At 41.7% G+C, this 14,139-nt stretch overlaps 1 protein-coding gene across 1 annotated transcript in view; it reads left to right on the forward strand.

Annotated features, from left to right (window-relative positions):
• LOC115088636 (bifunctional epoxide hydrolase 2-like) overlaps positions 1 to 14,139 on the forward strand; it is a 91,375-nt gene that overhangs the window by 61,362 nt on the left and 15,874 nt on the right. Inside the window, exon 6 of the mRNA XM_029596898.1 lies at positions 7,892 to 7,972. Coding sequence (XP_029452758.1) covers positions 7,892 to 7,972 — 81 coding nt within the window. The remainder of the gene's footprint in view (positions 1 to 7,891; positions 7,973 to 14,139) is intronic.

Below are 14,139 nucleotides of genomic sequence, written 5' to 3' on the forward strand. Positions count from 1 at the left end.
GTTCAGCTGCAATGCTTTAGGAGACTTTGGATACACCTTAACTCAAAATCTAGTAAGATATCTCAACAATTCCAGTATAGTTTTGGCCTTCTCTTTATCTATCAGTGAGCAACAAAAACTTCCTAATTATCATAATTGAGATTTTGTAACTAATGCCACTCAGAATAGGATACCAGTGCATACTAGCACAGTGCACCAGGCTTCCTTCCTCTTAATACTATGACTTCATCCAATAGAAACTAGTACAGTCTAATAAAGACATACCAAAATGAAACAAAAGTTTGGAAGGTAGTGCAGATGATGTAAGAGGCTGGTCTTAAAGCTAATAGAATAGTTTCAATGAGATTCATTCCCCTGCTAAATTAAGGACATTCACTTTGTGCTCTAGATCTTAAGGAAGCATTTACTCTCAAGTCTCAGTTTTTAGTAAAGGCACAATATTTCAATTATTATTTGCTACTTTTTTGGGCTAGTGTCACCAACATGTATATTCACAAAATCTTTATAACATAACATTTATTGCCTTGGTATGACCATATCTCCCTAACTAGTTTAGGAGCATCTCTCAGGTAACTGCAGGGAAATCATTATAGATCCCTATCCATTCAGCAGATATCAAGCATGTCCATGTTAAAGATGTTAGATATAATGCTGCAGCACGCTGTATCATTCCATGACATACCTTCACAAAGGACATTATGGGCCTGATTTTCAAAAGCATTTACATCCTTAAAACTTGGTTTTATATTTGTAAATGCACTTTACCCACGTAAGTGGACTATTGAAAATTGTTACAGTATATGCCATTGAATTGTCAATAGGTTTTAACCTTGTTACATGCACTTGAAATAGGGAAATGCTTTTGAAAATTGCTATGATAGAAAAATAAAAAGCCAGGCAGAAGAAAGGATTGTCAGAAGGAAAGCGAGGTGATAAAACATTTTTCAGATATATCAGAGAAAGGCGAGAGTTCCAGAGTGGTATAGTGAAATTGAAAGGTGACTAAGATCAATGGGTGGAGAGTGTTGAAGAAATGGCTGAAATATTAAACAAATATTTCAGTTCGGTGTTCTCTAAAGAAGACCTTGGAGAAGGACTGTTGCTAGTTGACAAGACTGTGAATGGGGGTAAAGTAGAAGAAATGCCGTTTACAGAAGAGAATGAATGGGAAGAGCTAGGAAAACTGAAAGTGGACAAGGCCATGGGGCCAGATGAGGTACATCCCAGGATACTGAAGGAGTTCAGAGATGTGCTGGCATGTCTGCTAAAGGACCTGTTGAGTAGATCCCTGGAAATGGGAGTGGTGTCGCAAGATTGGAGAACAGCGGTGGTGGTCCCAACTCACAAGAGTGGGAGCAGAGAGGAGGCTGGAAACTACAGGCCGGTTAGCCTCACCTTGGTGGTGGGAAAATTAATGGAGAATCTGCTGAAGGAAAGGATAGTGAACAACCTACAATCCAGTGGGTTGCTCGACCCAAGGTAGCATGGATTCACCAGGGGAAGGTCCTTTCAGACAAATCTGATTGATTTTTTTGATTGGGCGACTAGAGAATTTCCTCCATATGCTAGATGGCCCCCAATGCCATGTGATCATATTGTTATTGTGTTCTTTCTTCATATATATTGATATGTCTTAGCGTTATTCTTTGCGTTTACCTTATAGGTTGAAATGACTATTTCCCATTACTTCCCTGTTGCCCCCATCCCTGTTTTATGTAACTCACGTTTCTCTATTAATAACGTTCGATGTAAACCGGCATGATGTGCCTACGAATGTTGGTAGATAAGTCTTAAATAAATAAATAATAAATATGATTTACTTGGATTTTAGTAAAGCTTTTGATATGGTCCCACATAGAAGACTTGTAAACAAAATGAGAAGCTTGGGAGTGGGGGCCAAGGTAGTATGGATTGCTAACTGGTTGACAGGCAGGAGACAGCGTGCAATGGTAAATGGAACCCACTCTGAAGAAAGAGCGGTGTTAAGTGGAGTGCCACAGGGATCGGTTTTGGGACAGACTCTGTTCAATATCTTTGAGCAATCTGGCAGAAGGGATAGAAGGTAAAGTTTGTCTATTTGCAGATGATACTAAGATCTGCAGCAGAGTGGATACATCTGAAGGAGCAGAGAGAATGAAAAGTGATTTAAAAAAACTTGAGTAGTCAGATTTGGCAGCTGGGATTCAGTGCCAATAAGTGCATTGTCCAGCATCTGGGGTGCAGCAGTTCAAAAGAGCTTTATATGATGGGCGGTGAAAGACTAATGAGCATGGACTGGGAGAGTGATCTAGGTGTGATAGTGTCTCATGATCTGAAGATGGTGAAACAATGTGACAAGGCGATAGCTAAAGCCAGAGGAATGCTAGGCTGCATAGAGAGAAGAATAACCAGTAAGAAAATGGAGGTACATTGTACAGGTCCTTGGTGAGGCCTCATCTGGAGTACACAGTGTTCAGTTCTGGAGCCCTGATCTCAAAAAGGATGGAGACAGGATGGAGGCAGTCCAGAGAAGGGCTAACAAAATAGTGAGGGGTCGGTATCAGAAGATCTTTGGGAGAAACTGAAGGATATGAATATGTATAGCCTGGAAGAGAGGAAGCGCAGGGGTGATATGATACAGACCTTCAAATACCTGAAAGGTTTTAATGATGTACAAACGTCAAACCTTTTCCATTGGAAAGAAATCAGTAGAAATAGGGGTCACAAAATGAATCTCCAGGGGGGACGTCTCAGAAATAACATCAGAAAATATTTCTTCACGGAGACGGTAGTAGATGTCTGGAATGCCCTCCCGGAGGAGGTGGTGAAAACTAAAACGGTGAAAGAATTCAAAAGGGCATGGGATAAATACTGTGGAACCCTAAAGGCTAAAGGATAGAAATGAAGAAAAGAGTGCATGGAGTAATTTGCTGGTGCGGCGGTTACTACCCGTTAACCAGTAAGCCATGATACTGTTGATGCAACTCCATCATTGCTCTCTGCTTCAATGGCAAGGGGGAAAGGGGAAATTGGATTCCATTTAGCAACTAACAAAGGCCCTGACTTATAAGGTCTGGGGAAACAAGTATGAGGGTAACTTGCAGATGTGGCGGTTACTACCCTTAACCAATAAGCCTTGATACTGTTGATGCAATTCTAACATTGCTTTCTGCTTCAATGGCAAGGCATAACAGGCAATTGGATTCAAACACCAACCAACAAGGACCCTGACTAAGCTTACTGGACAGATTGGATGGACCATTTGGTCCTTTTCTGCCCTCATTTCTATGTTTGTGTTACATTTACATGCCTGTAAGGTTGTAGTAAATTTAATTTAACAATTTATAAATTGCTAGATTAGGCTGAAGACCCTTGAAAACAGTGAACAATACAATTGTAATAAATGCATTGTAACATAAATTGATACAAAACAGAATTACAAAATATCACTAATCATAGAGTACTTATTATGATTTTAAAACAAATACAAAAGGGTGAAGTGTGATTAAAGCAAATAAATTGTACTTCTGCAACTCAGCAAAAGGTATTTAAGTGTCACTCTTTTAATGTTTATCTGTGATGTTATCCAGCACTGTGAAAACCATTTTCAGTATGGCTAGTGTGGCTCATGAGCAGGAACAATGCCCCAGAAACCCCAGGGAACCAGTTCAAGACTGGCCTATGCTTGACCCTCTTCATATGGGCAAACTCCAGACACACCAAAGGGCCTCAGGTACAACCTAAAATAGGTATGGGCTCAGCATGAGGCTCGGTTTTAGCTGGTCCGTAGTCAAGTTCAGATCTAGTAGTGAGGACCAGATCTGATATTAGCTGGCCCAAAGTTAGATACAAGGTCAGGATCAGGATCAGGATTGGCCAGGGGCTGGCCAACTCAGAGTTGGGCACAGAATCAGTCTTGGGTTACTGGCCTGGAGTCTGGCACATCTGAAATTGGAATCTCTGAAACAAATATCTTGATCATAATAAGTAGGGATCTTGGTCTGTAGTCTCTGAAAGAACCAGGTGGGCTCAATGCAAGTCAGTCTCAAGAAGAGCTATAACCACATTGGCTTTGAGTGGAGCCAGAGGCACTAGAACAGAACAAACACCTGGTGGACACCAATTTATCCTTGCCCTCAGGAGCAGGCTAGGCAGACTTCTTCAGGATAAACAGGTATCAGTGCTGGAGTGCATCTGCCAAGGCTGCAACAGGATCCTGTTTGTCTGGAGTGACCAGGCTGACTCTGAGGTGAATCTCTGGAATCACCAGTATGGGAATTATTGAGGCTGTAACTGAAGCTGCTGGGACAACTAGGGCCAGGGTCACAATACCTTCACAGGGATTTGGCCAAGGAATCACATGCAGGAACGATTTTGTTTTAAATGTGCTACTTACTAACTTCATGAAGTGTCCCCTAGTCTTTGTAGTTTTTTATAAATAAAAATTGGTTATTTACTGTTTGAAAAAATACAAAGATTCGGAGGCACTCCATGAAGTTAATAATTAGCACTCTTAAAACCGTAGAAAATTATTTTTCACTCAATGCAGTTAAGCTCTGGAATTCATTGCTGGAGGATGGTTAAGGCATTTAGTGTAGCTGGGTTTAAAAAAAAGTTTGGACAGGTTTCTGGAGAAGACCATAAACTATTAACCAAGTAGACTTAGGGAATAGCCACTACTTATCACTGCACGATAGCAACAGGAGATCTATTTACTGTTTAGGATCGTGCAGGCACTTGTGACCTGGATTGGCCACTGTTGGAAACAGGATACTGGTCTTAATGGACCCTCAGTCTGATCCAGTATGACAGTTCTTATGTTTGTATGTAACATGAACAAGATAGAATCAAGGACTGGAATTGGAACATGGAAGTAGCACAGGATATCAAGAACCGGAAGTAATACAGGATACCATAAACAGAAACTCAGAGGATTGAGATAAGGAAGGAAAGAATTAGAAACGGAGCCAGAGGTGGAGAAGAAATACATACCACTACTGTCTGGACACAATGTCCCGTGAAGACAGTAACTTTCCACAAGCAGGTCTTTACAGCCTCTTCATCCAGTAGTCGACGCGCCACCTGGTGGGGCCGGGTTGGCTGTTCAGTAGTTACTCCACAGTCCCTCAGCTTGGGACTCCTGATATGTTATGGCTATCTCATGCCTACTTGTCAATGGAGAAAGCAAGTTTGCTTACCTGTAAATGGGGTTCTCCATAGACAGCAAGATTAATTACTTATACTTAATTCCTGCCTGCCTCCCTGGAGATTTAACTACATCACTAAACCTTAAGTTCTGAAAGAGACTAAGTAGCTTTTGAGGTAGTGTGCAAATGTGAGAGCTCCTGAGTATGCTCAGTAAAGTCTTTCCTGAGATTTGAGAGTTGGATCAGTGTCTATGATGTCAAATGATGCATTTATGGCTAAGTCATCTTGCTGCTGTTTACAGAGAATCCTGCATACAGGTAAGCAAACCTGCTTTTAGCTGGGTATATTTTACCCATTCATAATCTCCCCTCCCTTTATCCAGCTAATTGTGTAGGTAGAATTATGTGCACAGATTTAGCTGGGATAAGAAAGAGGCCAGGCTGGGGATTTTACTGGGTGGGCTTTTAAAATTTATCCAAGTAGCACAATATTTAGCAATATCTAATGAAGTTTGAGACAGTCATCCGCGCAAATACCTGTCCTAAATCTACCCACTCAAAATTTGTCTAGTTAGGGAAGGATCCAAGATGGCAGATCTGGCACGAAGTGCTTGAGATTGCTCCTGGCGGGTTCTTATTTTCTTTTCCTGAATATGCCTCATTCAGCCAGGAAGCAGCAGGCTAGAGAATGGGAGGTCCGCCAGCTTCTTCGCCAGTGCTATTGGGCCCGATGGACGTTCATGTGCTGAGAGGAGCTCTGAATCCGGGTGGTGTCTCGCTGGGGAATGTTCGGGAGGAAGTTGTACCCGACATTTCCCTTGATCTTGAAACAACTCTCTCCCTGGTGCAACGGACTCCTCTGTCCAATCCTGCTTAGGCAAGATCCAGCGAATTGCCTCTTGAATCCACATCGCCCGATGGAGAAGAAGCCGCGGGCCCACAATTAGAGGCTGGAAGTTCAGCAGGGGGAAATTTTGAGGCCCCTGCAGCCACAGCTGAAGACAGAAACTGCCATATACACTGCTTCTCGGCGATTGGAAGGACATCTCCTTAATCTACCTAAAGTTTTGAAATCAGATTTGGTAAGACCTAAGGTGATTCCTTGGATTCTAATTAGGAGACCATTCAAACTTTAAACAATATTTCTAATCAAATGGTTCCTATTATTAATTTTCTGCCTAATCTAGATAATCATTTGCAAATGGTTGAAAAAGACCTTGAAATGAATAACAAATTTTGTGAGACTTTGGAAAAAGATATTGTTAATATTGCTGCAACACAATCAACTATGGTTATGGAAAATCAGTCTATTTCCTACAGATTAGAACAATTGGAAAATCAAGTACAAGGGAGTAACCTTTGTTTTTATAAATTTTCCTAGAGATCATCTTACCACTCCTAAAGATATGTGGAAGAAATAGTTGACTGAGATACTTACAATTCCAGAGCAGGCATTACCATTCACGTCAAGAGTTTACTATATTCCTCCATTTAAAAAGAGTTCCCCTGATCAAAAGGGGACCCAAGTTTTAGCACCTTTTGTACCAACTCAGCTGGATCTTACCAATTTATTGGAAACCACTCAGAAGGATTTAGTTACCCCTGCTACACTTATTGTATCATTCCTTATGGAATCTGATAGGGAATGAGTTTTAAAGATGTTTTTCCATTATCATTTGGAATCTTTCATGGATTGCAAAGTCTTAGCTTATCCTGATTTGGATAGATCGACCCAAAGAAGAAGGAGGTCATTTTTTCTGCTTAGGCCCAGAATATTAGAGATGGGAGCTTTCTTAAGTTTCCATGTAAATGTATTATTAAATATCAGAATGCTTCATATATTTTTTTTTACCATCTCAACTTTCCTCTTTCTTTTCTGATAAAATGCATAAATTGCTAACTTCGTCTCCTAGTACTCCTGATTGAGTGAAGATTATGGCATTTTGGTCCATTTAATACAGATGTTGGCTCTCCATATCTAGATCTTTGTTTTTCCTCTTTCTTAGGAATATTCCAGTGGTTGTGAAATTGGATCCTCCTTTTGAGGACTTTGATAGAGATATGTACATTTGTTTTTGGTTTTTATTTCCTTTTTGTTATATATTTTTATGTGTCTCTAAGATTACAATTAAAAAATGTTTTCTTGAACTATATATTTGGAAAATGCATAAATAAATAAATAGATTGTCTAGGTAGATTGTCAGATATTTAGTGGCACTTTTTGCCAAAAAAGTGCCACTTAATATCTAGATAAATATAACTAGGTAACTCTACTTGCTTATCTAACCCATTCAGACTTGGCTTGTATACTTCAGAGACTGAGATTGGATTTCCAATCGGCTATCATAGTATATTATCTCATGCTTGTTAGGTAAAGTACATACATTATTATCCACAAGCTTATAGTTCATGACCATCTATTCTATGAGAAAGAGAGAATAGAAACAATGAGAACTGGGAAAGAAATCATTTTATCTAAAATGTAGCTGTGATCATAATTGTCATGGTTGTGGGTCAGCTGTATGTTTATAGTTGTTTTAACATCAAGACTTTCATTTTAAAGACTTAAATTATAAATCAAAGTGAAAGAAGGAGTTGAACATTCCTGACAAAATACAAATCTACCTCAGAAAGCAAAGGATCAGATTATCCAGAGATTTCATAAGAATGTTGAACCTGAGGAAAGTTAATTGGAACTGAGGAGGGGGTAAATTCTGTCTCCTGATTTGTAATTATCTGGCCTTTTTGCTACCCTATCTTCTTAGATTCTAGTACCAGCTTTGATGGTTACAGCAGGCAAGGACCATGTACTTCTTCCACAGATGTCCCAGGGTATGGAGAACTGGGTAAGTAGCACACATGTCAGATATTAACAAAGATAGTGTTGTCAATGCACTTGCACTCCAGTCGGAAAACAGAAATGGCAACTTTTATTTATTTAATAAAACATTTTTATACCGATATTCTATATTCAGTCATACTGGTTTACAATAAAAATGTAAGAAAATATGACAACACATATCAGAATAAAAGACAATGTACAAAATAAGAAAAAATCAAAATAAGACAAAATACATCAGAGTAAAACAAGGGAAATAAATACATTCAATCAAAAAATAAAATAACGTACTATTTCTATAAATAACGTACTATTTCTATAAGAGCCACATTGGGATGCGGCTCTTATAGAAATGCGGCTCTTATAGAAATAAAAAAACTACTTACTGAGAACTTCCTAGCAATCAACACTACGAAGACAGAGCTCCTCATCATCTCACCTCATAATAACATTGCCACTAACCCTACTCTACCTTCACCATCGGACTCCCTCAATTTACAGCAAGTCCACAGCCTTGGCGTCATCATAGATAATCACTTCTCCTTAAAGAATTTCATCTCAGCCACAATCAAAAACGGTTTCTTCAAGCTACATACTCTAAAAAGAATTAAACTGCTTCTACATCCACATGACTTCCGGACAGTATTACAAGCTACAATATTGTCAAAACTGGACTACTGTAATGCCATACTACTAGGTCTCCCTAAAACACAATACAACCACTACAGATGCTACAAAATGCTGCAGCACGCCTACTCACTAACTCTCACCGCCATGAACACATTACACCTGTTCTCATGTTCCTTCACTGGCTTCCTGTAGCATCTAGAATATTATTCAAAGTTCTCTCCCTCATACATAAATCGATCCATAACCAAGATATGCAAAGGTTCTCCGATCATTTTATTTTCCACACATCAAACAGACCAATAAGAAAAATGCACCAAGCCAAACTCACCTCTTCTACAATTAAACACATCAAGCACGACGCTACAAGAGACCGCACATTCACTATTGCCGGGACTAACATCTGGAACAAAATGCCCACCGACCTGCGCCTCGAACCCTGCCATAAGAAATTTAAGCAAAACCTCAAAACATGGCTGTTCGAACAAGCTTACACTCAATGATCCTCTCCTCTACTGAAATACCAATTAATAATCCTGTTCTCACTGAATCACTGCTACACGCCGATCTTATACTTCTCACTGCTAATTTTGACTTTTTTGGTCTCTGAACTTCCATTTATTATTAGACGTGCCATTAACTAAGGATTATGATTACCATTGGTTTTTTGTATTTGCTTTTATTTTGTTGGTATTTTTTGATATATATATCATGTCTGTTATTCAATTTCTCTGTAAAGACTGTTGTTGAATTATTGTTTATTGTAAACCGAGGTGATGTTATTAACGTGCCGCGGTATATAAAAAATCACTAAATAAAATAAATATCAAGTTATTACCATCATCAAACTCGCCTGGTATTAATTACTGTGCCACATCTCCAAAAGCCTGCTAAAATAACCAAGATTTTGAGTGCTTTTCAAATGTTTGATAATTTTCCTGCATCCTTAGTTCTATTGGAATTGAATTCCATACTTTGGGACTCGCTATAGATAATGTTCTTTCTCTTACTTTGGATAAGTGTGCAGATTTAACCGAAGGAATAGATAACAGACATTTATTGGCCGATCTCAAACTTCGTTGGGGCATATGGATTCGCAATGCTGCATTTAGCCATTGACTTATTGATTGTATATTGATTTATGAATTATGCATAACACTTTATAATCTATTCTTATCCTTCATTTGAAAAAAGGGTAGAGAACACAGCTTCCTCTGCACTCAGGCAGGCCAGTCCACACAAGTGGGTTATGCACCTTTGCCAGCAAATAGAGATGGAGTAAAACTAACTCGCTGATGTCACAGGTATATAGTCCTGCCCTGATATCAGCCCGCCAGTATTCTCCATCTCCAGCAGATGGTGGACTTGCATCTCCCTACTGCAGATTGCTTGCAGTAAAAAGAAAAAAAAAAAAAAAGAAAAGAAAAAGAGAAGATAGAAGATTTCAGAATACCCCTTCAGCTCCTGAAGTGACACCACATTTTGGTTCCTCCTTCATTTGAGCATTTTAAGTCTGTGAGCAGGACAGATGTAGACTTTAAAGAAAAAAAAAAAAGAAGCGGTTTGCGGACGAGGGAGTGCTCAGCGGTGACAGCTTGTGCCCTCTCCCCCCATAGCCAATGACCCGATCATGCTCTGCATTTTTGCCCCCTATTCCTCTCACCTCTCTAGGGAGTTAGCATAGAGCAGAAGCAGTTTGGGTCAAGTTGAGCAGCCTTTGGCTAGACCCCACTCCTCAGGCTTGGTCCTGTTAGCCTTGCAGTAGGCTGTGGCAGTGATTTTTTTCATGCACAGGCGTATGCACGCAGTCTCGCCAACTGGCGGTGTTCTGACGTAAGCTGGTGCGTCCTTGTGCTCGTACGGCTGCGGCCTATATTTGTGCACGTATTTATGCACGGGAGTACTTTTATGCGTACGACCGCAGCCTACTTCTTGGACTCGTATCTGTGCATGTACTCCCGGACACTGGTGGTGAGTGCGCAGGAGGCCGCCTAGAGCCCAGTGCAGAAAGACTATGGCACTGGGGACAAAACTGTCTTAAGCCCCTGGCTATTTGTGAGACTTGCCATCCAACCATTTCTTTGTCTTTGCCTGTGTCTGTGCTGCTTGGACATTCAAGGCGATTTGGCCACTTTGGATTTTGCTTATGTTGGCCATCCCCTTGGGAGAGGAGAAGAGTAGGGTGGAAGGCGACAGTGGATGGGTCCCTTCCTCCCTTGTTCCCGATGACAGACATCTCCAGCAGAAGGGTCAGAGAGTGTCCAGTTTTGACCTCTCCTCCTCTTCTTGGGTGGAATTTTTCCAGGGTCTGCAGACTTTTCTGCAGAGGCACCCAGCATAAGCAAAGTAACCTACTAAGAAGGGTTTGTGTGTTCAGGACTCCTATTTGTCAGTCCATGCAGGCAAGCGCTCCAGCGAGGCTGTCTCTGGTGGTGATCTGGGGGATGTGGCTCATGATACCTCAGATGACTCTGATAGAGACTTGGGTTTCTTCCCTTTGGAAGAAAGATAAATTCTACCTGATTTGGAATTGCATCAGAGTCTCTGCTTCATTTTTTTCACAAAGATGAGTTGCTGAGTCTGTTGACTGAGACCTTAAAAACGCTCAGTGTAGACGGGGTGACATTGCGGACTTGCAAAAGAAAGATCCCATGTTAGTCATCTTAACAAAGGCGTCCTGTTTCTTTCCTCTTCTGGATCCAATTTGAGTGGATTTTCCTTGAATTGAGCACCCTGGAGGCAAATTTTAAAGGGGGGCTTGCTTTAGAGGGTTTGTACCCCTTGAATCTGAAGGCAAGGGATCAGTTGCAATTTCTGAACCAAGCGAACCACCATTCCAGTGGAAGGGAGGGGTAGCTCTCAAAGATGTTCAGGATAGGAGGATTGAGGCTATCCTTAAGCAGCCTTTGAGGCCATGACTATGAATTTGCAGATTGCTTCTTGCTGCTGCCTGGTAGCTTGGGCTGGTTTGCGTCTCTGATGGCGGATCAGCAATGGAACAGAGTTCTGCATTCTTAGCCAAAGTGGACTGTGATTTGGTGTGGATGGCTGCGAAATTGATCGGCAGACAGTTTGCCAAGTCCAATCTCACAAGGTTACCTTTTAAGGCTTCCTTTTTGTTTGGCAGTGAGTTGGAAAAATGGTGAATAACTAGGGGGAATCCACGGTTCCTCATTTACCAGAGGACAAGAAGGTGGCATAGCATCCTTTTGGGGCAAAGAGCCGCTCTAGGGATTCCTGTCTGTTTCGTCCTTACAGGGGAGCATCTAGTCAAAGATCTCATTCCTATGGAAGATCTCAGTCCGTTCAGCCTAGAAAAAGCCTTGTAAGGATACGAGCTCCAGAACCGGAGCCCCACTGTCTTCACAATGAAGGTGTGCGGGCTCACCTAGTGGTGCAGGAGATAAGCAGTCATATGTCTTTTATCAGAGGTGGGTCCAGATTATGATGGACCAATGGGTCCTGGATGTGGTGAGGGATGGCTATGCTCTGGAATTTTGCCAAATTCCTCCAGATGTTTTTATGTTCTCTTCATACAACTCTCTACGGTAGAGAGTGGCAGTAGCGACTTTAAGGAGGATTTTTGATTTGAAGACTGTGATTCCTGTTCCCAGATTGTAGGAAAATATGCATCACTATTCCATTTATTTTGTCTTTCCCAAGAAAGAGGAGGGGTCTTTTTGGCCCATCCTGGATCTCAGAGGTGTCAATCTATATTTGTGTGTGACTCATTTCCAAATGGAAACTCTACGTTTCATCGTAATGGCAGTGTAAAAGGGGAATTTCTCACGTGTCTCGACCTGACGGAGGCATATCTCCATATTCCCATTTGCCAGGAACATCATTTCCTATTTGCCGTTCTGAGTTGTCATCAAGTTCAGGCTCTGCCCTTTGGGCTGGCAATTGCGCCCAGGACCTTCTCCAAGGTCACTGTGGTGGTAGTGGCAGCTCTGTGCAAGGAGGGCATTATAGTCCATCCATATTTGGACGACTGGTTGACTTGGATCAAATTCTCTCAAGGTGATCTCCTTGCTTCAGGAACTAGGCTGGGTGGTAAAATTGGCAAAGAGCAATTTACTCTGACTCAAATGCTAGAGTATCTTGGCATGTGATTTGATGTGGAGCAGGGCAGAGTGTTTCTGCCAGAAGATCACATTCAGAAGTTAATTTCTCAGGTACAGGCACTGAGAAGGACGATTCACCCAACAGAGTGTGGTCTTATCTGCAAGTCCTGGTGTCGATGGCAGCCATGTTAGACATTGTCTCCTGGTAAGGGTGCACATTCAGACCCTTCAGCACACATTGCTCTCCCAGTCAAATCCTCAGTCACATGAGTACACATTGAGACTCCACTTGCCATTGGCTGTGAGTGTCCATTTGCAGTGGTAGTTACAAGCGGATCATCTCAGGAAGGGTGTTTCCTTGTAGACACGGAATGGTTGGTGGTTATGGATGTGAGCTTTCTGGGATGGGGGACTTACTGTCAAGAGTTGATGATAGAAAGCTGCTGGAGTCCTGAGGAACAACAGTGGACCATCAGTCTATTAGAGGTGTGAACCATTTATCTGGTATGCTTGTGGTTCCTGGAGCAACTGAAAGCTCGAGTGGTAAGGTTAATGTCTGACAATGTCACAACAGTGTCCTACATCAATCGTCAAGGCAGAGCCAGAAGCCAACAGGTTTCAGTGTGGGTAGACACAATCAAGATGTGGGCAGAGTGACATCTTCAGGACATATCCGCTTTCCACATTGCTGGGAAGGTTAATGTACAGACTGACTTCCTCAGCAGGCAAGACTTGTACCCAGAAGAATGGGAGTTAGCAGATGAAGCTTTTGAACTCATAGTGGTGCACTGGGGTCGCCCGTATCTGGATTTGTTGGCACCTCCGGCAATGCGAAAGTACCACAATTCTTCAGTCGCAGAAGGGATCCAAGGGCACTAGGCATCATTGCTCTCTTTCTTTTCTTGTTGTGGAACTTGCTGTTGTATGCCTTCCTGCCATGGCTGATGATAGACTTATTTGAAAGATTGTGAGTCAGACTGAAACTGTGCTTCTGGTGGCTCAAGATTGGCCCCAGAGGCTGTGTATGCCGTTCTTTGGAGGCTTCTGGTGGGCAATCCTCTGACTGCTACTCAGGAAGTATCTGTTGCATCAGGGGCACATTCTGCCTGGCAATCAGGGTAGGTTTTCTCTTACAGTTTGGCCATTGAGAGGACTTGGTTGCTGAAGCGTGGTTGTTATTCTGCTGTGATTTCCACATCTCTACCATATGTTATAGTTTGGAGAGTGTTCAAGAGCTAGTGTGAGCGATCTTCTCATCCTCTCAAGGCTTGCTTAAAGGATCGGCCCTTAACACATTAAAGGTGCAAGTAGCAGCTCTCGCTTGTTATAGGGTGCGAGTCAGTGGGGGAGCATTGTCTTCCCATCCAGATGTGTCCAGGTTTTTGAAGGGAGTTAAACATCTGTGTCCTCCCTTATGGCTATCAGTGCCTCTTTGGGACCTTAATCTGGTCTTGAGTTTTTTTGGCAGGTCCCATCTTTAGGC

The sequence above is a fragment of the Rhinatrema bivittatum genome, chromosome 3 (genome assembly GCF_901001135.1).
Source record: "Rhinatrema bivittatum chromosome 3, aRhiBiv1.1, whole genome shotgun sequence".
Taxonomy (NCBI): domain Eukaryota; kingdom Metazoa; phylum Chordata; class Amphibia; order Gymnophiona; family Rhinatrematidae; genus Rhinatrema; species Rhinatrema bivittatum.